This window comes from Uloborus diversus, unplaced genomic scaffold (assembly GCF_026930045.1).
Source record: "Uloborus diversus isolate 005 unplaced genomic scaffold, Udiv.v.3.1 scaffold_13, whole genome shotgun sequence".
NCBI lineage: Eukaryota > Metazoa > Arthropoda > Arachnida > Araneae > Uloboridae > Uloborus > Uloborus diversus.
Window position 1 is genome coordinate 5,202,011 of NW_026557987.1, and position 26,801 is coordinate 5,228,811.

The following is a 26,801-nucleotide window of genomic DNA, read 5'->3' on the forward strand; positions in this document are numbered from 1 at the left end:
GTTATAAAGTATGTATAAGTGTTTTAATGTGATAATAAACATTTAAGTAAGTAAAAATTTATCAAGTTCAGTGAAAAATCAGAAACGTTTTAAGGCACTTTTTTTTGGGAGGGGGGGATTTTGAAAAAGGAAGAAAAATGAAACAAACATGGTTCGAAAAGGATAATACAGATACAACTTTCACACTTTAGAATGAAAAAATTAGTTATTGCAATCGCTTCATTCTACAGATTTTCCTGAAATTCACTGAAAAAAACCTGTTTTTGGGGGAATTTCATTGTTTTAGTCAAAGTTGGGGAGGTATTGACTTTATTGGGGAATTTAGGAAAAGGAGTTGGCAGCTATGAAAGAGATAGGAATTTATTGGGAGGTCTGCAAAATGGCAACACAGAGATTGGAATCACGTTGAACCATAGACTAATAATAAGAGTAGACCGAGCTTTCTCATTCTTGCTGATGAAGAAAATTGGTTCATAGATGTATCATGTGACTAGTGGAAGGGCTTGGCGATGACTTTGGCAGCATGGTTGCTAGATGGCAGCATTATCTATAGTTTGGCACTCGACATGTATTTTAAGACAATGTGTTTTCATTAAAAAAAACGTCCAGGTGCAGAGATTGAACTGTTTTTCTTTTAGTTATGCATTATTTTGACATTAGTAATAGTTTTTGATCAGTTTTCGGTAACTTTTATTTCATTTGGAGCTGTCAGCGTTGGCGTGAACGAAATGGCGTAAACGTTTTGCGTTAACGCAAAAATGTACTAATCGGTATCTTAAATTGAAACTGTAGGTAAAAATCTTACCGTTTGCTGATTCTTCTTGGTCGCTTGCATCTTTTATTGCTTAGAGAGTTATTGAAATTGACTAAAGAAAATGCACAATACTATCTAAACGAAAAACTCACTATATTAACAAAATATTTACAACTTAGAATAACAAATTTACAAATCGGACTCCATAAAAGATCATTCTTCTGTGTTCCATCAATTTTATTTATTTTATTTCGATCGTCTGCTACGATCAACGCCCGCTGTTGCTAGGATATCCACCAGTCACATGGTTTGGTTTATGAGCAGCAAAAGGGTTGCCATAGCTCGGTCTATTCTTATTATTAGTCTATGCGTTGAACACCACCAAGATAACACTCACTAATGTCAACCTCAGCAGAAAAACAACAACATAAGCCAACTCCAAGAGCCTGAACAGCATAATTCTATCATTCTTCCCAGGAATCCCTGGAAGATTATAAGGCTCCGACACATATGGTTCTGTCTTCGGAGGACACATTTATAGGAATGCATTGCAAGGACAGCATTACGGATGCCAATGCAGAGATTGGAGTCATGTCAATATTAAAATGGAGATCCATGTGGGACACTACAAAGATGGCACTTATGTCAACCTAGGCACGAAAACAACATAAGCCAACTTTTGGATCCGAAACTCAGCGGAATCCCATCACTCCCTCCAGGAATCCACGAAACATGTAAGGCTCTGACGCATAGGATTCCATCTTTGGAGGATTAGAAAAGAACTTTTCCAAGGCCACGAGAAGCCCGGAACAAGTGGTAGAGATAAGCATCCCCTCCTCCTCTAGACGCTCTGCCAGCTCCCCCTGGTGGTTTTCCATCAGTTTCTCATTGAGTACCACCAGGATCGGGCGGCGCTGCCCTAGACACTCCAGGATGGTCCCCGCCCCCCCATGGCCCACCACCAGGGTGGCATCTTGGATGTCTTTCGTGATGTCATCCTTGAAGCGAAACCAATCCAAGGTGATCTTGCCATCTCCGTAAGTGTTCTCTGGAACGTATTCACCGCGACCCACTTGCAGGGTGACCTTGAGGATGCCCTTGGAACCCAGGAGTCTCAGGACCTTGTCGGAAGTCATAGTGCGTATGAGGTCATCAAAAGATGTGGAGCCCACCGTGACAAAAACAGACATGGTGGAGGAAAAACCTGAAATGAAGTAAATATCAGGGTTGGTAAAAAAACCGTTTTAAAAAAAAAAAAAAAAAAAAACCCAGTTTTTTTTGGTTTAAACCAGGTTTTATTGGTTTAAACCGGGTTTTTTTGGTTTAAATACTATTTGCAAGAAAAACAATTAATTTTCGGAAGGTAATTAAGGTTTCATGTAATCAACAGTTATTCAATAGTCACATTATACCTAATTTCTTGATTAATTAAAGAGATTAGAACAAAATCTTGTTACTAAATTAAATAATTAAAATAGCTTTCTGCGGGGAAATATTGATTGAAATGTTTGACTTGATTAACATATTAGTATGCATGTATATATAGACCCTTTATGATACGAAATACTGACTTCATTTTTGATTTCATCAAATGAAAGCCAGATTAGGTCTTTTTTTCTACCAGAATTAGACATTCTTTTTAAAACAATATGAGTAAGTAACTTTTGTAAACTGCACAGGTTAGCTAAGGCAAAGCAAATACCAAAATCCCAATTCCAATGAACAAAAGGGGGGGGGGACTTAAGAATTATCTGCACCCAATAGTCATAAAGCAGCATAGGTGTATAGCCAATCAAAATCTTTTGAGCACACAGAATCCAAAAAAAAAAAAAAAACACCAATGAAGAGTGTAGTTTACATGTGAAGATTTATATATTTCTCAATCAATTTTTACACATACATTTGCATTTTGTTCTGGGAATTCAAAAATTTGTCTTTTAATCTTCCTACATTATAATACGTATAAGGATTTATTATGTATCATAATATGAAGTATAAATTTTTTTTTTAAATTTTGATTCGAAAAATATTATTTGTGTTCACCTGCAGAACAAATCTTAATTTTTAGGTGCAAACAATTAAGTTAGACTGTTGATTACCTTACAAGTCAAAGTTAAAATTCCAGGAAAGTGCAAATAAATGGGCAAAAATGTCACACCCCTGCAACAGAAGTGAGCAATATAATGGATTGCATCTACAATAAAAGATTCAATCCTTAGTAAATCTTAACTAATCATGCAAATTAAACATAATGATGGAAGTTGACTGAAATCTGCTTTATGGCACATATATGAAATAAAAAATATATTAATATTTTTTTTTCGATTAAAGCTTATAATACATTTTGAAGAAGCAACTTAGCAAGGAACTTAGCATAAATGGAATTTTACATTTTTCAATATGTGTGGGGAAATCAATGTAAACCTGTAAAATGGATTCTTTTTGGCTTTTTTTAAAAAAAAAAAACATTTTTTAAAAAAACCGCATGGTTTTTTAAAAAAACCACTTGGTTTAAACCATGGTTTAAACCAAACAACCCTGGTAAATGTGTCTGAGTTTTCAACCAGGCAAGTTGAATTTAGGTAGAATTCACTTCTAGAAACCCGACAGTTCGTTAAAAAGTAGTGCAATGTATTGTACAGGGGACTAAAACAAACTCAAACACTTTTAAATGTAAAAAAAAGCTTAAATTTTTTTTTTAAAAGAGTATTTTTAAAAATGGACTGTTGAAGAATAAAACCACGATTTTTTCCTCCCTGCTTAAGAGTGAGTGAGAAGCAAAGGGATGTAAATGGACATTTTCAAGTTTTAAGTAAAAACAGTTTTAAATACAAATCCTATGTAGGCTTGCATTGAAAAGTTTTTCTTAAGCATGCTGTTACAGCAGCACCTACCAGACGGCTAGTAATATCATTTACTCCTAAACATAGGACTGGTTCTACTACTTATTATTGTTATCTCCAAGTTTTAATTTTGGCATTTAGATCCCTTTTCTTCTCATTGCCTCATATTAAGTTAAATATAGCTATTACAGTAAAAGACTACATAGTTATTTATAAGAACAATGAATTACAAACATCAACAAATATCAATGGTTTTCCTAAATAATTCATTGACATTTCAAACTTCTAAAAGAAACATTTTCACATTGTGCAAATATGTCACTAGAATGAAGAATTTTTTTTTATCAATGGGAAAACCATATTTTAACCATACTATTTAGTCTTAACTTACGAGGCCTTTTTGTGGAACGTAACCCCAGTGTAAAACGAGGGTCTACCGTATTCCACAGTTGATAAATGGACATAGATTTTAATACAATGAATCAAAGTTATAGTACATGAAATACACTGCCAAGGGCGGTAACTTACTGAACATAGGTTATAGTATAGTACCATAGCACAAAATTAATTAAAGTTCTTACTTAATAAATAACATTATCTCAATCAAAGTAATTTTAATGTAAGAGAAAACACTCGGAATTTACATTTCTTTATTGGAAAGGATTTAGGGGGTTAAGGGGGGGTAGGGTCCTCCAGTAAGGGGACTTTCAGATTTAGATTATGATGCCAGACTTAAAAGGCTTAATATGTATACTTAGCCTGGAACAAAGGAGAGTCACAAGGGACATGATTCAGTTGTTTAAATTCATCAATATGAAAGATGTCGATGGTTTGGATTTTTGCATGGAAAGCAGGACGAGGAGTTACTGTTTTAAGCTATTTAATTCTCAGACTAACCGGGAAAATAGGAAAAATTACTACTTTAGTAAGCTTGTGGGGACTCAAACGGCTTACCGGAAGAAGTTTATGGGGTAGATAGTTTAAGAGGGCCTTTGATCCAGAGCCTGTTGCTGGTCATCACATTTGCATTTTGTTTTTTTTTCAATTTTCCTTAAGTCCTAACAATAACAATACACAACATTTCCCTTATCATAACTAACTTATTTAAATATGAAGCTATCCAGGAAAAAAAAAAAAAGAAAAGACTTATAAGTATTCATAGTTAAAGTCCATCAACTGTTTTTATTTATTTTTTTTTTGGGGGGGGGGATATTGCAACTAAAAAAAAGAACACAATACTTAACACAAACTTAAACATAAAAAAATCCTTTCACAAATAAGAAAAATGGTGATTAGCCATTACTAGATTGATTAACGTAGATAAAATTAGGATGTTAAATACATTTGTTTTGTTTAAAATTTTCATCAAATAACTATGAACTGATTATTAAGCAAAATATGGCATTTGGTGTAAAAAAAAAACCTTAAAGTAAAATGAAAAAAATACTGCCTTCTAAAGTACTTGAAAGCTGAAAGGTAAAATACAAAGCAACTGGTGGAAGCAAAAAATGAAATATACCTTCACGTAGCTGCACAAATAAGCAATCTTTAGGATCAAAATCACAAAACAAGACACATCCTTTTTAACCAGGATCACCTAAAAGTAAAATATATTTCTTAAAAAGAAGGCTATTGAAAAAATATAAAATAGCAGATGATTTTTAAATACTCTGACAAGAAGTTAAAGCCATAAGCCCAGATTTTCAACTTCTGAAACTTAAAATTCAAAGAAACATTTTCTGCAATATCAGCATATTTTATGGATGTAGCCCTAACTTCGTAATAAATGTGAATCCATTTCTTGCATATCTGTGGCTATTTAAATCAGGGTTTAACTACACTGCATTATACTATCTTAACTTCAACAGGAAAAACTACATAGATCCCTCTTTTTGTGTGTGTAACAGATTTTTACTCTATTGCTTTTACTCAAATTAGTTTAGAACAAAATAATAATTTGCAGTTTGTTCTTATACACCATGACTAATCTAGTTCAGAAAAGTAATTGTTCATCATATTATTTTACACTAAAAACGTACATGATAATGGAAACCTAATCTTTAAGCAAAATATAAAACAAAATCACATCTTATCTCAGCATTATAATGTACTTATAAATCTTAATTTTAAAAGTAAGTTGAATGGATTCATCTATTGTATGAAATATATTATGTTTATAAATGTAAAGTAATTAATACCTGCAAATTTTTGAACATTTTAAAAAAATCAAACAAATCTGATTTAAATCAAAAAAACCTGATTTAAATCAAAAAAATCTGATTTAAATCTAAAAAATCCGACTTGTTTAATTAAAAAAAATTTAAAAATCACGAACCCTGATTTAAATACTTTTATAATTTTTACTTTTATACACAAAAATAAGCAAATGTTTTTCGATGCACGGCATCGAATTTCCAGAGAAGAGTCGATTCCAATAGATGCTCTGAAAAAGAAGAAAGACTCACTTATATACAGGGGCCATATAAGGCGAATAAAAGTATTGATGTTATCGAGAACATCCCTTGAAAATATGTTTATAAACCTGTATGGTTCTCATTTGAAACTATGCATTTATTTTGACATCGACTAGGGAGACGGTTTCCACTGACAATAACAAAACACAAGGAAACAATTTTACTTAAGAGAACCTATTGTGGAAAATACTTTTTCAAAATGTCTTAAACTAATTTTCTAAAAAAATAATAGTTCTGCAGAATTAATGTCAAATCAATCAATAATTTAATGCTATTAAAGTCATGAGTACAGATCTTTTTATTTCATTTTGATATTAAAATTATATAAGATTGTGGCCATTTCTGCTTATAATCTTAATTTTTAAATTCACATTCCTTTTCATAAAATAGCTTAAAAAACAAAACAAATGCATAATAACTCTATTTAAATTTGTAGCTTACTTAAAAGCAATGCATCTTCATTATAACACTATTTTAAAATGTTTTTTTCATTTTATTTATAACAGGGTTGGGTTTCAGACTGTCCAAAACCGGTTTAGGACAGGACAGGTGGTTTTTACCGTCCAAAACTGTCCAAAAGTGTCTGAAACTGTCCAAAACTATGCTAAAGCTAAAGGGGTGTAATCTAATCAACTCGTATTTACTGCAATATTCGCAATGTATAAATATAGATATTAATCAGGTTTAATTAATGGTATTTAATAAAAAAATTTCTCAAAAATGTTCATTTAAAAAATATTTTACTTAAAAAAATTGCTAATAGCTATTGCGTAAAAACATCCTTATGTAACAGTTGGCAGAGTTATCAAAGGAAATTCACAACATTACCAAGACAACTAATGTCAGTTCCATTTATAACACAAAGGAATGTTATTAAATGTGCAATATTTAGGAAAAAGAAAAAAAAAAGCTTTTTTTTTAAAATGGTTTTTGCAAATAAGTTTTACATGATGTTTTAACAAAATTTATTTTTTAAACTATAGATTAAAGAACAAGAAATTGATGACTACACTTATGTTATAGAACCTGTGCTAGTCCTTTTTTAGTTCATATTTTTAACATAATACATTCTGTAACTACAAAAAATTGTAATTTATTGCATTTAAGTCAATTATTGCACTACATTTTGAAATCTTTCCTTTGCACACTTGCATAAATGTCGAAAAATTTGGTTTATGGGGGCAAAAAAACTCCTGCATACAAATTGAAATTTTCAATGAAAAATTTAATTTTTACTTAACTATACTAAAATCAGCTGCATGAATAAGTTACATATAGTATATTTATACTTGAATGTTCACATTAAATGAATATATTTTACAGTCAAAAAAATAATTTCGACACATTTTGTTCTGTTTTTGATATTTTCCCACAAAATATAGTTTCTCAAAAATAGTTTTGGACACTTTTGGGCTCAAGGGGTTTGAACAGGATGGTAAAAACCTTGCCAAACCTGCTTTCATTTGCACACATGCGTAAACATAGGGAAATTTGGTTACTATTATCAAAATAAATAAACTCATGCATGCAAATTGAAATTTTAATAAATAATTCAACTTCTATGTAACTAGATTAAAATCATCTGCTTAAATAAGTTGAATGTTCTCATTGAATTAATGTTCAATAAAAAACATTTTATTATTTACTTTTGATGTTTTTTCACAGAATACGTTTTTTCTAAAAATAGAGTTTTGGACACTTTCGGACAGCTTTGGACACAAGGGTTTTGGACAGGACGGTAAAAACCAGGGTTTTTACTGTGGTTTTTACCGTAGTGTCCAAAACCTTGCCAACCCTGATTTATAATTATCACAGACTGGGAAAGTATGGTACTTGATAACACTTATGAGAATGAATGTTGTGCATTTTAATCAAAAAAAAAAAAAAAATAATAATTTTTTTTAATGCAATATAGTCAAAGGACAAATTAATTCATAAAATGTAGGATTTCTGTAAAAATAAAAACTTGAATACTTTATAAAAATATTTTCATGTTGTCCAATAACACTCATGACATTGAAGGTGAAAAATTCACTTATAAAGTAAAATATCTCTGGTTGTATGAAAATTTATCCAAAAATAAATAAAACAGTTGATAATATTTATGTTTGAAAATTTTCAAATGTTGTTTTGGCAAATATTTTGAAAATGAACAATTATGATTAAATTTACCTAAGTTCAAATATTTTACTGTCGCCGGCTTCTTTACGAGTATAATAGAGCTTGCATAACAAACCTTTAAAAAGACTTTTATTACAAAAAAAAAAAAAAAAACACTTTCAACATACTTTTGGAATGTGAAAATTAAAGTTGCAAATGTGTTGAGTAAATTTGTAAAATGATTGGGAGAGTGAGCTCATTGGAGCATAGTGCTGGATAATTTTAATAACATTAATATTTTTTATTTTAATGTATGAACAACAAATAGCACCTATAGTCCTACAAATCCTGTAATAAAATGACATGGTTTACATTGAACAAATTTTTTTCATTTTGGCAGTGCTCGCTAAGTAATTTTCATACTCCAGTGGTAGTTCTTTTAGTTCATAATTATTTATAGTTTCATTCTTTTTTTTTTTTTTGCAAAGAAAAATGATCATGACTGCAGTTTTTAGACCTAGAACATGGGACGTTGGGTCATTTTTTAGAAGAATACAAAAACAAATTTTTTTAGAAGAATTGGAAATGAAATACTCTAGTAACAACAACAGTGAAGTTGTTGAAGACTTTATATGTGCTGACTCTTGAGAAAACGTAGATGGTACTGGCAGTCCTGTGCATAATATAGACGAACGCGCGAACGGCGTTCACAGAAAATTTTTGGCTCTGCAGAATTTTTTTTTCAAAATGCTAATGTTGATTTAAAAAAAAAAATCTTTTTTTTTTTTTTTAAGGGAATTTATAAGAAAATCTCAGAGTTTATTTCTGTTAAAGCCTTTCTCCAAAAGCCTTTTAAAGCACATGTGTAAAAAAAATAATGGTTTTGGCAGCTTTCTTCAGTTGGTGAAAGGATGAGCAAACTGTTTGTTATTGTAAAAAAAAAAAATTAAATGATTTAAAGCACTTTTTTTGTCTCTTTCATATTTGAATTTAAATTTAATTTTTTATTCAAGGGTGAGTTAGGCAAAATAATTATTTGCAGAAAATTTTCCAGTTAGGATTTGTGTTCGAAGAAAGCTTTCCATTTTATCTCAGTCTGGGTACTGGTCTAAATAGCACTGAAAAGAAATATGTTTACATTTAGTTCAATTTAACATAGGTACAAATGCAAATTCGACAACTAGCAACATGCTTTGGGCCCAGAAAATTTATTAGTCCCCAATGAAGATCAATGACCCTCTAAAAGCTATCTACCCCCTTGCTTATACAGTCTCTTCTGGTAATTCATTCCAAGTGTCCACAGCCCTACTAAAGTAGTTGTTTTTCCTAATTTCCAGGTTAGCATGACATTTGAATAGCTTAAAGCAAGGACCCCTCGTCCTGCTTTCCATGAAAAAATTTAACCCATCAACGTCTTTTATATTTATAAATTTAAACAACTGAATCATATCCCCTCTGACTCTCCTTTGCCCCAGGCCAGAGCCGTGTCCAAGGGGAGAATCTTAGGGGTTAAACCCCTCCCATTGAAAAAAAAAAAATCAATGAATCATTAAACGATTTTCCAAAACGTATTTTAAGTTTTAATTAATTTTAGAGTTAAACTCTGATACAGTATTCATCCTCTTTAATATTTCCCCATGCTTAACAATTAGCATTTTCCTTAATTGTAGGATTCAAGCTTCTTCGCTTCTAAGTGCTTGAAAAAAATTAACGTGGAGGAATGGTTGAAGAGTCCGGCAATGCTATAAACATGCAAGGGAAAATTATTTAAAAGAATATTAAACAATGATGTAGCCCAAAAAAAAAAAACTTAGGGGAATGGTTACTTTGCTTACTATTAGTTTTTTTTTTTTTTTTTTTTATGGTTCACCTTTAGTGTTGAATGAATTAGTTGTTTCACGCATTAGAAAAATGTTTCTATGCGAAACAGCCATTTTTTTAAATGAAATTTTTATTTTCATTAAATTCCTGTTCAATGTTATTTGATGGAAAAACAAAAGAAAAAAAAAAGAAACTAACATTAGGTGGCATAAAAGGAATATGTGTGCTTTTACAAAATGTTCAACTATACAAATAAGATTTCATTAAAAAAAAAAAAAAAAACACACACACACACACACACAAAACGTATAAAAAAAAAGCCTAGTTATCGAACTGGACACGGGCCTGCTCCAGGCTATACATATTAAGCCGTTTATGTCTGGTATCATGATCTAAATCTGATGTCCCTTTCGTCTAGAAGTTCTTCTTTGAACCCTTTCCTCTAAAGTCATGGGTGCCTATATGGGGGGGGGGGAGAGTGGGGGCTCAAGCCCCCCTTAGAAATAAGCACTCCCTTGCTTTTAGTACTTTTTTCCTTTGCAAAAATGTAAAAACATTTCTTCTCCAGCCATTAATGAATAAGTTATTAAAAACGTCAAATTTTAACGACCCTAATCTGTCCTGAGAACGGTTTCGATGGAGAAAATATCCTGCTAAACAATGGGGAAAATATCTGAGCCCCCCCCCCTCCCTTAAAATTTTGCACATGGGTGCCCATGAATAAAGCTTTCTCAAGATCAGGAGATCAAAACTGAATAGCATTCTCCAAATGAAGTCTCACGAAACTTTATATAAAGGCAGAGCAACCTTCTTAAATTTGTTTGAAACAGAAACTTCCAACGGATAAACCCAATCATTCTATTGGCTTCCTCACTTGCAACACTGCACTCGTCAGTCTGGACTAGATAATAACCAATCTGGAGGTAGATATCATGTTGCTAATACCCAATCTTTGTTTTCAATTGACAAGTTGAACTGCACCATTGGTGCGGCCTCTCACTGGTGTGCTGACTTCATTTTAGCTACCAGTTAGGGGGCACTCTCACCTTCAATGAGATGACATCTACCTCCAGCTTGGTTATTGTCTATTCCAGACTGATGAGTTCATAACAAAGACGAAACCGGAGTCTCTGAATTACACTGATTACAGGGCTGTCACTGTGTTGCACGAGTTTGATTGTTTGTGAATCAAACATGAACGATAGGAGCAAAGTTTTACAGTCTGTTTTTCAATCATCCACGTTTGCAAACCACATTATTTCATAAATTTACAGATTTTCCATCCAAGAGTGATGGAGCTTGCTGCACCTCATTCAAATGCTGCCCCTCGAACAAGAACACTGACCAAAATTGATTTGTGAGCAGATATTTTTTTACTGTGATGTATATAATAAAATTTTTCACTGAACAAATTTTTTGCTTACTCTGTGCTCTCAGTCCACGCAGAACCAACCAGATAGGGCACTGTTCAGCTTTCACGAAATTGCAATACAATTTTTGAGTTATCTTCGCGTTTGTGCAAACTTGAAAAAATTTTTTAAATACGAAACCTTTTCCCTGTGCGGTGTCTGACATTTTTTTTTTTTTTTTTTTTGTTAATGCGAGTCCCTGTTACGGATGAGCCTCGAGTCTGTCCGTTTTATGGCCCTACCCAATGAATGGAATTTCGTCCCAATTATGTAAAAAAAATCCTTATTTTTACTCAAATTATTATTATTTTCAGTTTATTTTTAGAAGAATCATTTTTTCAAATACTTTTAAATATTATATTATTATTTCTATCATCGTGTGGCAACCGTTTTCGTTTATTGTCTACATGACGTCAACCGTGAGTGTAGCTGTTTTCACGTGGATGTGTAATTGCAAAGTTTTTTGCTTTTTATATTTGTAAAATAACCCGTAAACTTTTGTTAATGAAGGTATGAAAAATCACGACGTAACCTTATAACAGGAAGTGTTTCGATAACTCAATGGAGAATGCAGGCAAATTGTACTTTACAAAAGAGCAGTTGGGTAACACGCCAAGTCGAAGATGTGGAATCGACGCCAATAAAGAACTATCTTATAGACAACAAGCTGCAAATTTCATTCAGGATATGGGACAGCGACTACAAGTGTATCCTTTTTTATAGATACATGCCCAATATTTGATAATATCTAACAATTCTTAGTGCGTGCAACATGTACCTGTATTAGGGCTACTGAGCGGATTTGCATGTTGTCGACCAAACACAATATCAATCTCCGTTTTCGTGGAAAAGCTTATTCGAAAAGTTTCTCAGATACATTTAATATTTCTTTCGTGCAGATTCTGACTTTGAAGTTTTCTTAATCTTCTCGTTGGAATCATAAAACTGATTTAGGCTTAGCGTGCTCATCGTTATGCAATTACATTAATGTAAACATTGGTATTTCTAGTATAAAACAAGTTAAATCCAGCAAAGTTTTTAGTTTTTTTATTCCTGCATTTTGCAGTAATAAGACGTAATGTTCATTTTAAATTAAGAATTTACTCTTCTAATCACATATTTCGTATGACCTTAAAAACTTCCGCGTTCAATCATCGCAAAAATCCAGTTGGAGCAATCCCTCGAGCGTTAGCATTCGATTATTCGTAAAACTTTGTCAAAATTGAACAAAAATATACAATCGCGACGCATTTTTGGGAGAAATACATTGTTACCTTGAAAAATATTTTTAACAATTGCAAGCAGTTGAGCAATACCATTGTTAGAAGGACATTGAAATTCCTGTGGTCCTTGACTATGGTTGAGTTTTTAACATAATTTTATGAAAATAACCGAAATATTACCTAAATTAATTTTGGTCGTTCGTTTTATAATTATTTGTCTAACAGATAAGAAATATGTTGTCTAATCTGTTATGAAATGGAATTTTTCCTATTATAATCCATCAAGTTACATATCATGTATTAATGTTTTATATTTTGGCATTACACTGCTTAACCTTTATTGGACTGCATGCATTGAATTTCCCACCATCTTGGATAAAAAAAAAAAAATTCTTGCATCACACAGATAAGTCATTGTAATCCACCTATTCCTGGACCTACTGTCTAGTATATTAATTTGGATTGTTATAGCTCTAGCAACAAATCGGGAGAGGGGGGGGGGTTTCCCCACATAAGCCGGGGTTGGGATTTGTCCATTTTTTTCTAAAAAGCCTGGGACGTGACGCTGAAATAAATTATATACTATGAAAATCCACTGCCTGTTTCCTGGTTTTCTGGATCGCTAAAAAGCGCTATTGGCCGATTGCTTGTAAAACTTATAGTTAAGCATACTAAAATAAGAAGAAAACAGTTCAGAAATGCTTAAGAATATCGAAATATTTTTAAACTAATAGGTGAGAGAATAATTTAAACACTAAAAAACTTAAGTTATTCATAATACCTGAAAACCCTTACAATCTGTTTGCATAGAAAAAAAAAATCTACTTTTTGATGTTTTAAAACGAAAGAAAATGAAGGGAAGGGCAAAAAATGTTTTTGAACCTAAATGCAAATTTCATCCTATGTGTATAAAAGAATTCGCGTTCTTGATCGCGTTTTATTTTTTAATTTTTTGTAAAGGTTTTATGTTTGCGATTTACGGTAGTTTTTGATAACTAATGCCTTTTGCATTTCGTTAATATCAACAGACATTCGATTTATGAGTTCTTGCAGCCTTATTAGTCTTGCGTTCTAGGATTTCTAGATTTCACGATCCAACTAACTAGCCGGAAAGTTCGCGAATTCGGTTTTCAGCGTTTCCCTCACTTTCGCGACATTACTTACGCTAAACGCCTTTATTTATAGGCCATTAAATAAAATACTGCATTAGCTTTTAGTTGGAATGAAACGCAAAAATTTCAGACTTACGAATGTACTTTTTAGTTCAAGCAAATATTTCGGAAATTTTACCCCCCATAAAGGATAACCATTTGAAGTTAGTGTTTGCAAACATTTTCCCGAGATAATGCGTGAGTAATATATAGTTTATTAAGAAATCGTTCATATGCTTTTTGGTATTTAAAAAAAAAAAACTTAATTTTTAAAAAATGGCAAGAAAATGAAGAAAAATTTGCCGGGTTTTTTAGTTCTCCCGATTTTTTGATTCCCGGATAAAAGGGTTCTGTACTGTACCAGGAACTGGGAGTCTAAGTAGATAGGCAATGTTTTGAAAATCTGCTTGGAAACACTTTCTGATCATGTTTAAAAACATGCAATCAATCTAAAATACAATTTTTAAGTAATTACGCAAGCAATAACAAATGTGCTGGAGTAAGGCTGGGCTGCATCGCCAAAAACCGGTGTGCATCCCACATCTTTAAACCGGTTTAGCGTCTTTCTCTAAACCGATTCAGGTCTAAGCCAAGACTATCATCTTTTATTTTTACTTGCCAGCCACCATCTAGATCCCTGGATTATTTCCATTAAACTTGGAGTTTGGTTCCTTGATTCTTCAATATCATGTTTTCCTAAAAATGTTCTCAAAATAAAATAAAATTTCGTACATGTAAATTATTTATGCTTTCAATAAATAACCAGCTTCACTTCAGCTATTCTGTCAACTTTTTCTTCAAATTCCGATTGTACTATTCACTGGTTTTATTAATTGTCCGCAAGCAAAGAGAGCTCAAAGCTTGAAAAGTTGAGAACCCCTGCATTTAAATAAACTAGAATTTAAACAAAAGAGCTAGGGGCCTAGACTGAATGTATTTTCGACATATTTTTGAAAATGATGCAATACGATTCAAAAATAAAACATGCCCATGCATAATGCAATTTTTAAATTAATTTAATACTATTCACAGTCTGTAAAACAAGTAAAAAGCAGCTCATCCTAAAAAGTTTTTTTCTTCTTCCAGACGCAAAATGAAAATTTGATCCGTGTCAAACCACTCGACTCGCGCTAAATCTAATATAAAATATTATGGACAGAATGGGTTTGGCACCCCTTTCCCCCCAAGTAGGGATATGTTAGAAAAATTTTCCAACTGCACCTCCCCCTTGGGACCCTTACGTAATTAATGAATGGCTCTTTAAGAGCAGGTTCCATTTGAATCTATTGCGGCTCTGATAAGTTGAAGTTAATGTTCATTTCCTTTTGGGGGTAATAGGAAAGTTGAGTTGAGTTGGATTATTTTTGCAGAAGTTTTGTGAAAGTATTCCTACTTGAATCTGTGCAGCAATAACATTTCATTTTGTCACTGAATTTCCCAAAAAGGAATTAGTCAAGATCAAGCTTCTTTTTATAACATTTTCTTTTTCAGCACCTTTTTAATTCTTTTTATGACAGCACCTTTTTAATTCTTTTTATGATTCTAGACTCATACCTTTTTATCTCTTACTTTAATTTTGTAAATGAATATATTGGCAGTGAATGTGAGAGATAAAGATGTTAATAAGTACAACATGATCTATGTTTCTACAATTTTCATACATTCCCCTTAACTGATAAACAGATCTCAATTGTGCATTAACACAGCTATTGTGTACATGCACAGGTTTTACGCTTTTCACTCCTTTTCTGAAGTCCATAGAAATGTAAGTTTGTTTTCCTATTAAATATCATGTCTTGTTGTGCTGATTATTATAACGTCCATTTAATTGTAAACCATGGAACTTAAATCATTCAGTTTTAGGAGAGAGCCTTCAAGTGTAATTTCATGCTAGTTTTCAGTTTCCTGTAGGGGCTGTCTACAAATAATTTCACTCTTTGAGGGGGGAGAAAGGTTCGTGAAATTGAGTTTGTGACAAGAAGTGTGATATGTTGCATTTTTTTATAAGAATGAATATACAGTGAAGCACCGTGAAGACGTTTCTCTTTTAATACGTTTCAATCAATTATGCGTTTTTTTTTAAATTGGTCCCTGCAGAGTCGAATACACATTAACCTATACCCAGACTTGGATAAAATGAAAAGCTTTCTGCGAACACAAATCCTAACTGGAAAATTTTCTGCAAATAATTCTTTTGCCTAACTCATCCTTGAATAAAGCATTAAATTTATATTCAAATATGAAAGAGACAAAAAAAAAAAAAAACTTTAAATCATTTATTTTTATTTATTTATTTTTTGCAATAGCATATATAGTTTGTGCTTTTTTTTCACCAACTGAAGAAAACTGCCAAAACCATTATTCTTTTCACACACGTGCTTTAAAAGGCTTTTGGAGAAAGGCTTTAACAGAAATAAACTAGGATTTTTTTTTAAAATTCCCTTTAAAAAAAATTTTTTTTTTTTAAACGTTAGCTGTTTGAAAAAATTTCTGCAGAGCCAAAAATTTTCTGCGAACGCTGTTCGCCGCGTTCGTCTATATCATGCAAGACTGCGTATACCTATTATACATTTTTTCATTTGTATTCTTTTTTTCATAGTCCTTTCCAAAACGTATAAACGGTGTTTCACTGTATTTATGTAAAATATCGTGACGTGTGTGACAAGGGTATGGTGAAGTGACACTTGGTAAAAAGGGGAAGATTGTGGGGGGGGGGGGGGTGAGGAAGGACCAAAAAGTATTATATTATAGACAATCCCGTAAATCTTCATTTCTAGGGGGAAGGGGGATGCATTCATTTTAAATGAGTGTTTGGTAATATGTGAAATGTTTGGTCCTGCGAGTTAGCTATCACTTGACAGATATCAGATAAAACAAAATCAAATTAACTGGAAATAATTCTCTGGGTCCCTTGAATTTTGCATTATCGAGGTTCAACTGCACTACCAATGTGAAAAATATAACCTCAATAATAGAAAACGCGGAGCTGTTAGGCAGTGGTGTAGTTCTTTGGTAGCCAGTAGCTGCTAGTATGAAAAGCTTGGACTTCTAAATTTTTAGTAGTTGAATTTTAAAAACATTATTGGCCAGCTACAAGAAACTATTAAGTTGGAGAGTTAAAAATTCTTTTATCACGATGATTAGTTTGAAATAATATTAAAAAAATATATATTGAGGGGGGGGAGTATAAAAAAAAAAATCTTATTCTTTCAAGAATTTAAGCAGAGTTCAAAAGTTTTAGCAAAATATTGAAGGGTTATGAATACCTTCACCATAGTTTTTCTAAGTACTTCAATGGCCAAGACACAGAGATAAATACATTGTAGTTTTTTTTTTTTCAATATGACATAAAAAAATTAAAATTGTATTTTTCAAATGTTAAAAGTTCTGTCCTACCAATAATGCATTTATTGGGTAGACGTAACAGCAATTGAAGACTAGTTATTGTGGATAATAATTTAAGCATCTACAGGGTTTGAAATAGGGTTCAATTTCTAGGGGGGAATGTCCCCCTTTACTTCAGATTCCAAGGGGGATTTTTTGAATTTGGGGGAGAATTTTTATAAGTTCTGAACATTTGTTTAGAATTTTTTTATAAATCATTTTTATTTCATTTTTCTATTTATTCATTTTTAAATTATAATTTTTTTAGTGTAATATCAACCCCCCACACACACACATTTTCAAATAATTATTCAGTAATTTTGCAATTTTATTTTATTATTTCATTTTTAATAAAATATTTTACAATTAAGTAACATACACATACACTCAATTATTTTTTTTAATTGACCATTTTCTGGATCTAATTATCCGAATGGGGTTCGGTCCCCATTGTTTAGAATAATATTTCTATTGCACAAAGACTTTTTTCTGACGATCAAAAAGTTAAAGTAAAAAATTGCCTATACCTTTCGAAAACAGACTTGTTTCCAGCAGCTTTCGGATCTCATTTCGACCGGCGGATCGGAATTCGTTGATGCCAGCGAATCGAAATTCGTCAATGTAACTTGAGTTGCTTTGAATTGACGGACGCTTTATTAAATTTTTTCCATCTTTCCAAAATAAAAATGGATTTTGAAATTTTTTTTATCTTCTCCGCTTTCCCGGTATGGGGTTCGTTATCGAGTTTAAGAATTTACCGGGGGGAAATCCCGCGCTCTATTTCAAACCCTGCATTTAATTAAAATGACCTAACCATACTTATTTATTAATCTTTCAGATTAAATTTTTTTCATTAGTTTTCGCATGTTGCGGAAAATACGAAAGTAGCAGAAACACTGCATCCTTCTCATCGTGAATATACAGTAGTCCTCGTTATACGGCTCTTGTTGGGAGATAATAAAAAAGTGCAATGTATCCGAAAGCGCCATATAACCAAGGTCATTAAAAACAGTGATCCCTTTAAACTTCAAGTAACTTACATGTACATCTAAGATTAATCTAGCCTATTCCTACATTAAGCTGAATTTCTGAGTAGTAAAAGATAATTGTCTTACCAAATACCTAGAAAACAAAATAAAAGTATTTAAATCTTTAAAAAAAATTTTTTCTGGTGAAATAAGACTTTAAATTAATATTTCTTGAAATGTAGCGAGCTAAAAAGGGAATGCGCTCTTGTTTCATTATTGGCTGAAAAGGGAAGAAAGGAATATTCCGAGGTAATACAATGATTTTACAACTTAAGTGATCTCACTTTAAGCTAAGTTTTATTTTATTTATTTTTTCAGGAGACAGACAAAAAAAAAGCGCAATATATCCGAATGGGCAATATAACGAGGTGCGATATAGTGAGGGGTTACTGTATAAATTTTCCCAAAAATTGTTTTAGAATATCGCTCTATTGCTGAATTGTGTTTTACTTCAAATTGCTGCTGTTAAATTTCAATTTTCGAAACTCCCTTTTTGTTGTGTTAGATCTGTAATGCAAAATATACCTGGGATCTATTTTTTCCTTCGGCTCAAATTCTGTTCTAGAATAAGATGAAAGATGAGGTCAAAATCTACATTGACTGGTATGTTGCCAAGAAAATTGATGGCATTGTTAAGTGGCTGTCATTATGACAGATTCATGGTTGATTTATTGTATATGTATTAAAACCGTATGAATTAAACATATTTCACTGGATGAAAATGTCCATAAATTTCACTTCTAAATATGCAATAAGTAGAATAGTTTTTAAAGTTAATGATTTTGGTACAAATAAAAAATCTTAGAGATAAGGAATTTTTAAATAAATATTCTCTTAGTGGATTTTTAAATGCAGGTTTTTTTCTGTGTTCAACTCTCAGTTAAATTAAAAAAAAGAAATTGATGTTATAACAATAAAAGCACTGGAATCTTTCTTAAACGAATGCAGTTATTGTTTTCTTAAAAATATCTTTTTTTTTCTTTTGCCTAATTAATAAATTTTATTTTGAATCTTTGCAGAGTTTGTCAGTTGCTGCCCTGTTTCTAGCAGCAAAGGTTGAAGAACAGCCTAGAAAATTAGAACATGTTATCAAAGTTGCTCATGTATGCCTTCATAAAGATGCCCCACCATTAGATGTTCGAACAGATGTAAGTACCTTTCTGCTTTTTCATTTCTCTGGGTGCATTTTAGTTTTGAGAATTCTTCTTTGGTGCGCCATATCCAAATTTCTGAACCCAGAAGGTGATATTGAGGGTTTTTGCATAACCTTTGATATCCTTTAAAATGTGATATCATCATTATTGGCCTTTGCACTTAATGACTGAAAATACTGCTAATAACACCTTGGTGCCTTGGTCTGCCAGTGTGAAAAGGGCCAACTAACTCTCTTGCTTACAAAGTAGCAAGTTCTCTGCAATTTTGCTAGTTTTTATGCTTGCAAACTGGATTTTCTGTAAGTAAGTATGTTGTAAAGGTATTAGATTTTTTGAATGGTTGGTCAGCTGACCCAGATAATATAGACGAACAGGCAAACGCTGTTCTCAGAAAATTTTCATAGATTGCAGGCAATGTTTTAACGCATTTCTGTATTACTACACTTTTTTTTTTGGTGAGCGACTAATGTTGGTCGCAAATTATGAAATTCCGTCAGTTAATAATATTAGGAGCAAATAACATGCTGGTATCATTGTGGTTATCTACTATCTTTCACCTTGACATTTTGGCTATTGGCCACGATATAAGACTCGGGAGAAGTACAGTGTTTTTTTGCAAAAAATGTTAAAGAAACCATTTCAGTTCAGACAGTTTTAAATTTCATCTAGGTCTGTAAGTCAGTTTCTCTAAACTTTTTTTGAGAATAAATTGATCTAAATTGTCTCATTTCATACTTCTCCTTAAATGGTCAAAATCCACTATAAAACCAAGAAAATGGATGGTTGTCATATCATTTATAAAGGAATCAATGTTGAAGGTTTATAAAATTCTCCTCTAATTTTTTCTTCCAAGTTTTCCGAGATATTTTTAAAATAACAATTTCCTCTTTTAAAATGATTCATTAATGATGAAACATATCCAAGACATTTATCCTCACATGTTTGTTCAATCGGGGATATCCTTAGTATTTCTTTTGCATTTCAGTTGTATATATTTTGATACCAAAAATGCCAGTGTGTGGATTTTCTTTTGTTTTGAAGGAAACCAAAGGCTTTCTTGGAAGGAGGGGGTTAATGCTGCTAATTATTTCTATGTCATCAATCCTTTGATCTTTTTAGATGTACTGATCGTAATTTACTGTAAATGGCATAGGATGCTGATTATTGTAGTTAAGAATTTTTCAAAATGGGATGCTTGATGTGCAAAAACATAAACGTCGCTGTCCAACTGAGCATTAAATTCAGTTGTGGTAGCCATTTTGTCATGAAAGAGGCTTTGACCAAAAATGACCCTTCACTGCATCTAAAGGTTAAGGAAAAGGGGGGGGGGGGACCCTGTTTTCCAAAAATAATTATCACAGTTGAAATTAGAACCCCTTCAATTGTGTTAAATACTTAGCATTTGCACGTTCTTATCCTGACGCTTCCCTTGTAAAATCGTTTTTCTCTCACTGGAGAGAGTTGTACTTAGCTTCGCTGGATGATTTTAAGATGTTGTACGAGTTGGGTACGCTTGTAGTGTAATTGTAAAACTCGCAAAAAAAGGGGCGAGGGGTGATGAAATTTTTATTAAAATATTACGATTGTCCAAATAATTAGAATTGTAATAAAACTGGGGTAAAAAAAAAAGAAATGTATTTCAATCTTGGTTTTAGCTTCCTTATGTAAAGAAAAAGATCAATAAATCATTAAGGGGTAGGACCCTTAACCTTCAAAATTTTAGACTTTCTGGAAAAGAAATACGTCATGCTAAGTTAATTCTGAACAATTTGATACCTTATTTATTGCCATACCCAAAAACCTTTTCAAGTTGTTGAAAAAATGCATATACTTTCCCCATAGAGATTCATGTTAACAGCAGCTATTTAAGCCTCTTTTTCTCAAGTTGCGTTTTCTCGGGTTTCTCAATTTGCGTGCATGATGTCTCAGAAAGTTTCTAATATTAGTTTAAAACTTTTAATGCATGCTTGGTTTATTTTTATGAACTGAACCTAAGTTTATTTAATTTGTTTAAATTATTTATTTATTTATTTATTTTTTGAAATTTTATAAGTTAATATCAAAAGTTTCAAAAAAATTTTATGAAAATGTTTTTTAAAAAAATATTTACTTTCATTTTTAGTTAAAATTTAGGTTCAGATCATAAAAATAAATCAGGCAAACATGCATAAAAAGTTTTACAGAAATACGTAAAAAACTTTCTGAAATATCATGCACGCAAAACGAGAAACCGGCATCTGAAAAAGAGGCTTAAGCAGCTGCTGTAAACATAAATCTCTACGGGAAACATTTACGCATTTTTACGATAACTTGAAAACTTTTTTGTGTATGGTAATGAATAAGGTATTGTTACAAATCCTGTAAATAGTAATTATTGTAGTAACGTAACCTGTAAATAATTTCCCGTAATGAATATACAACCCCTTAACATATGGCTAAAGTATACAACCCCCTATTCTTTTTATTTTCATTGATAAAATTTGATAACGGTCTACGCATTTCTCGAAGCAGAAAGAATGTTGTGGAAAATTCTTGGATGTTTATAAAAGCCGTTAGCGATGGATAAACGGAGAGTTTCGATTGAGATTTCGAACTGATAGCATTTTGCTCTGTTTATAGCGAGGCATTTCGCTGTGTTGTTTTCGTATTTGGAAGTAAATACGTGTGTAAACGTTGAGTTTACGGTGTTGTGTAATAATTGCTTAATTGCTGATGAATAATTTAGCAGTTGTTGAAGATCTTTTCTGTACATAGTGTAAATAAATTTCCTGTGTTTTTATCAAGAACTGTGTTTTCATTTCAAGAAAGTGGAAGTCGCACCGAATCCGTTACAGTATCAAATTGTTCAGAATTAGATTATGCATAACATATATTTTTCTCAGAAAGTCGAATTTTGAAGTTTAAGGGTCCTTAGACCCCTTAAGTTAAACCAATTAGATTTTGATGATATGCTATCTTAGATTGATTGTCAGTGCTCAGTTAGATTCAAAATAAGTTCTTGATTTAAACTGTTGTCGGTCTTAATCATTTTGACATGGTGTTGCATCTAAACCTTCTTGCGCATAGAAATTGTTCTCTATTCTCGGAAACAATCCATTGACAGTAAAAAACCTACTGATTAAAAAAATATTATCGAAGTAAAGATGTTCGTGCACATATGTAAATGAACTTTTAAGTCCAAATCTTTTAAGTTGAAAAAAAAAAAAAAAATATTTAGAAGATTGATTTTTTATCGAGTTGATGTCATGACTGACAGATTTTTGGTAAGGTAAAAAAAGCTTAGATTACCTAACATTGCATTGAATTTAAAAGCAAACATTTATTCTTTTGGATGGTGGGGAAAAAGTTTTTCGAACTAATTTGCTTTAATTTTGCATTATTTTTACAATAACGTACCAAATATTTTGGGGAACTGCATTCTGTGTCACCCCAGTTACAGTACTGCCTATGTGTAATACTTTGTTATATGATGAAGCTGTCCTGTTTTTGCATGTAATCCAAAAAAAGAATTTTTTAAAAATAAATCGCATAATATTTGTTCTAATAAAAAAAACAATGGTTTCAAGATACAGTGAATTCCCGAATTTATGTTTCTTGTTTCATATGTTATTCCACTTCCTGCATCATTTTTTTCCTTGAAAGTTGCAACAGTAGTGCTAAAATATTCCGGCTTTTTCATGGACTTATTCAAAAAACTACGTTTTCATAGATTTAAAAGCATTTTCTCTGTAAAAGACTCACAAACGTTTTCAGTTTTTTTTTTCTTCAAGATAAATTTGTTTTGGGTGTTTGAAGCTCGTTATAGAATTCTCTTTCATCTTATTCCTCCCCCCCCCCTTTTTTAGTGAGCTGTAGGCCGAAATATTATTGCCAGAATATTTCTTAGCAGCTATATTTAAAAATCATTTTTGCTTCAAACGCAAGCTCATTACTACTTTTTGAGGCACAATATCTACATTTTTATTATTGCTCTGCGAAAAAAAATTGCCTTTATTAAGCTGAGATTTAGCTCCTCATAGTTCAGATTTCATGTATTTCAAATGTAAACAAAATTTCACACAAATATAATTTATAGGTGTTAAGGTAAAAGTCCTGTATTAGTCCTTGGTTAATACGTTCTTCAAAAATAGACACCATTTGTATTATAATTGAGATGGAAGTTGTAGTGTCTGAGACTCGGTTCATAAAACAAAATTAAATATTTTGTGCAGTGCATGTTACAAATTTTTAGTTTATGTTTTTCCATTATGAACATTTAGTTTGCAAATTGTATATCTTAAATGCTGTCGCCATTGTAATGTTTGTCCTGAGATTCGCATAAATTAAAATGGTGGCAATTTCTTCCTTTAATGTCAAATTGGCCTTTGATCGCTTATTTAAAAAAAAAGGGAGTTTTTTTTAGTACTGTACTCAAGAAGTAAACTGTCGTAGCTAGCAAGCGTTGCAAATTGAGATTCTGGAAACTATATTGTGGATTTTCTTTTGCCATTCTTAATACAAGAGCTATTTGTAAGTAACATCTTAATGCTTGTATATGGCTTTTGTCATTTTAGGTTGGTAAAATTCAAAACATGTCATAATTTTAAATTAGGGGTCCAGAAAATGGTTTGCTAGCCTCAACAGTTGACCCTCTTGGGTACAGAAAGTGACCCGACTCTGTAGGATGCAGTGGAACTTGTTTGTTGATTTTCTTGTTTTATTTTTTACACACACACAAATGTTACTACATTCACGTTACCAAAAACAAAGATGGATGGAAGACAAAAATATTGCAGTTGAATCACCCCCCAAAGTCGACATTCCCCAATTTTGGTCTTTTGCAGTAACACATATGCACATATTAACACTTGGAACAAAGTATTCTCAGGATCTTGTTTCTAAAGTAAATTGTACCAGGATTCGTTGATTTAAATCAGCTTGATTTAAATCCGTTGATTTAAATCAAGTGATTTTTTTTGAAAAAAATCATTGATTTAAATCAATTGATTTGAATTAAGTGATTTTTTTAAAACAAAATCATTAATTAAAATTAGTTGATTTTTTTTATAAATTTTGCATTTTTTTATGTGTTGCTCTAAATTTAACTATACTACATTATACTATCTTAACTTCAACAGGCAAAACTACATAGATCCCTCTTTCTGTGTTTGTAACTGATATTCACTCTATTGCTTTTACTCCAAAATTACCGTTTCGAACAAAATAAAAATTTGGAGTTTTTCTTATATACCATGACTAATATAGTTCAGAAAAGTAATTGTTCATCATATTATTTTACACTAAAAACGTACATGATAATGAAAACCTTATCTTTAAGCAAAGCATAAAACTAAATCACATCTTATCTAAGCATTATAATGTATTTATAAATCTTAAAATGTTATTGAATAGTAAGAGAACTTATTTTAATTTTAAAAGTAAGTTGAATGGATTGGTCTATTGTATGAAATATATTATGTTTATAAATGTAAAGTAATAAATATTATAGAAATGTTTAAACATTTAAAAAAATCTGATTTAAATAAAAAAAATCCAATTTTTCTGATTTTTTTTTTTTTTTAATCACGAACCCTGAATTGTACACAGTGAAACCTGTGAAAGAAAACCTTTTGCTGCATATCATGCTGAATTTGTTGAGCAGCAGATTTTTCTTTTTCTGCAATATTTTGCTATTTTTAAAACAAAATATTTTCTCTAATGTCATCTATTATATAAAGTTTGGACCCCGAATTAAAGAATTCATTGGAACCGAGACTGTTATACTTGAAATCAGGGTTACTCGTAATATAGGGATGTGAAAAAAATTGCACTTTATCTAAAAGCCCTGATATGCAACGGTGCAAAAAAAAAGTTGGATAATAAACAGTGCCATATAATCAAAAAACATGTTGCGTATGAGATGCCTGCTGATCAATGCAATAAAAATGTTATATTTATATTTTAAAAAATATTGTTTTTTTTTTTGCTCTGTAAATAGAAAAAAGATTCTGAAAGGATGCAGTAAAACTTCCAACATTGTTATTCATAACCTGTAGCATCTAAAAAAGCTAGATTGGCAACTGCTCCGAAAAAGTGGCAAAACTCTGCTTCGCTAAGAGGTTCTTTTGCTCTATTTCCCGGCTGATTGTTTTCAAGCTTGAATTTTGTGTTTTTATCATGACAAACATGTAAATGTGGGAAATTAAATATGCTTATACTCAAAGTTTAAAATAGTGTTTAAAGCTGTTTTATTAATTTAAAACCTATTTTTTTACTAATGCTAAAATGATTATTGAAGCTCAAAAACAATTTTAGATAAGTTCTTTTTGTTAATTTTATTGATTTTCATTAAAAAAAATACGAAACTGGTCTGCAAAATTTAAAATTTCTCCTCAAAATCACCGCATATGCTCCTCAAATTGTTTCTTCAAGGTTGGCAACCCTGAGGAAGCATTAACCCCCCCCCCCTAAAAGTTAAAATATGAGAATTTCTTTAAAATGTGAATTAATGAATTATTTATTTTTTCCTCCCCCCTCTCCCTCCCCATAGGTTCTTTTTTTTTTTAATTTGAAACAAATTGCCCATCTTACTGACCTTATTTCGTTTCAAGTCTAAAAACGAACTTTTTATTTTGGTTAAAAGTTTTTTCTTGTGCCATTAAAGAAGATCTTGCTTCTCCATTCACAGCTGTTAATTAGAGTAAAATTTGTAATCTTTTACCTGAATCTCATCACACGGAATCCCATAATTGAAATTTTCTGAAGCTAAGTGTATGTCCTGTGAGGAATCCTGGAATACAGACTTGAGCTTTTCTCAAGTCGTAGAGGAAAACATATTTTTCGTATCAAACGTGATTTTTTTTTTGCACCCTCAAAATCAAAATGTGTGGTTTTTACCTTTTTGTTGACAATGGCTCTTATTAATTCCCTGGGTGTTTCTGTACTTCTTACAGAAAAATAAGTCTTTTGCATCAGAAGATTGCAACCTAACCATGCATACCTTCTCCAAAAAAAAAAAAAAAAAAAGTAATAATATTAAATACATATGTATGAGATTACAGAGTTCCATTTTGTGGTGGTTCAAATTTGTATTTAGTAATATTGCATACAAATTATGCTTCTAGTATTAGTAAAAGAAATTTGGACCAATGATTTACAATACACATTCTATATAAATTTAACTTGAAAATGTAAAGAATGTGTTGTATCACGTCCTCTAGCTTACCATTATCAGTAGCACAGAATTTTAGAATGAACTTTTATGGAATTTTTCAAAAATCTCAAATTTGCAAGATATGAAAAAATTAAAAAATTTCAACTTTAAAATGGATTTTAACCTTTTTCTTTCTTTTTCATATGTATTCATCCATACTACCTGAACACGTTGCCTGAACAAGGGGGGGGGGGGGGAGAGACTAGTCTTTTGTGAGGTTTTTCATGCGTTCCAGAAACATATTTTAAACTATTTTCAAATTTGTTTT

At 31.5% G+C, this 26,801-nt stretch overlaps 2 protein-coding genes across 2 annotated transcripts in view; one reads left to right on the forward strand and one right to left on the reverse strand.

Annotated features, from left to right (window-relative positions):
• Positions 1-1,446: 1,446 nt before the first annotated feature.
• Positions 1,447-1,944, reverse strand: LOC129232633 (UDP-N-acetylglucosamine transferase subunit ALG13 homolog). The gene has a single exon (XM_054866765.1). It carries the CDS (start codon positions 1,942-1,944, stop codon positions 1,447-1,449), a length of 498 nt encoding a protein of 165 aa, XP_054722740.1.
• A 9,918-nt stretch (positions 1,945-11,862) lies between these two features.
• LOC129232634 (cyclin-T2-like) overlaps positions 11,863-26,801 on the forward strand; it is a 47,677-nt gene continuing 32,738 nt past the window's right edge. Inside the window, exons 1-3 of the mRNA XM_054866766.1 lie at positions 11,863-12,108; positions 15,459-15,540; positions 19,207-19,335. Coding sequence (XP_054722741.1) covers positions 11,963-12,108; positions 15,459-15,540; positions 19,207-19,335 — 357 coding nt within the window. The 5' untranslated portion in view covers positions 11,863-11,962. The remainder of the gene's footprint in view (positions 12,109-15,458; positions 15,541-19,206; positions 19,336-26,801) is intronic.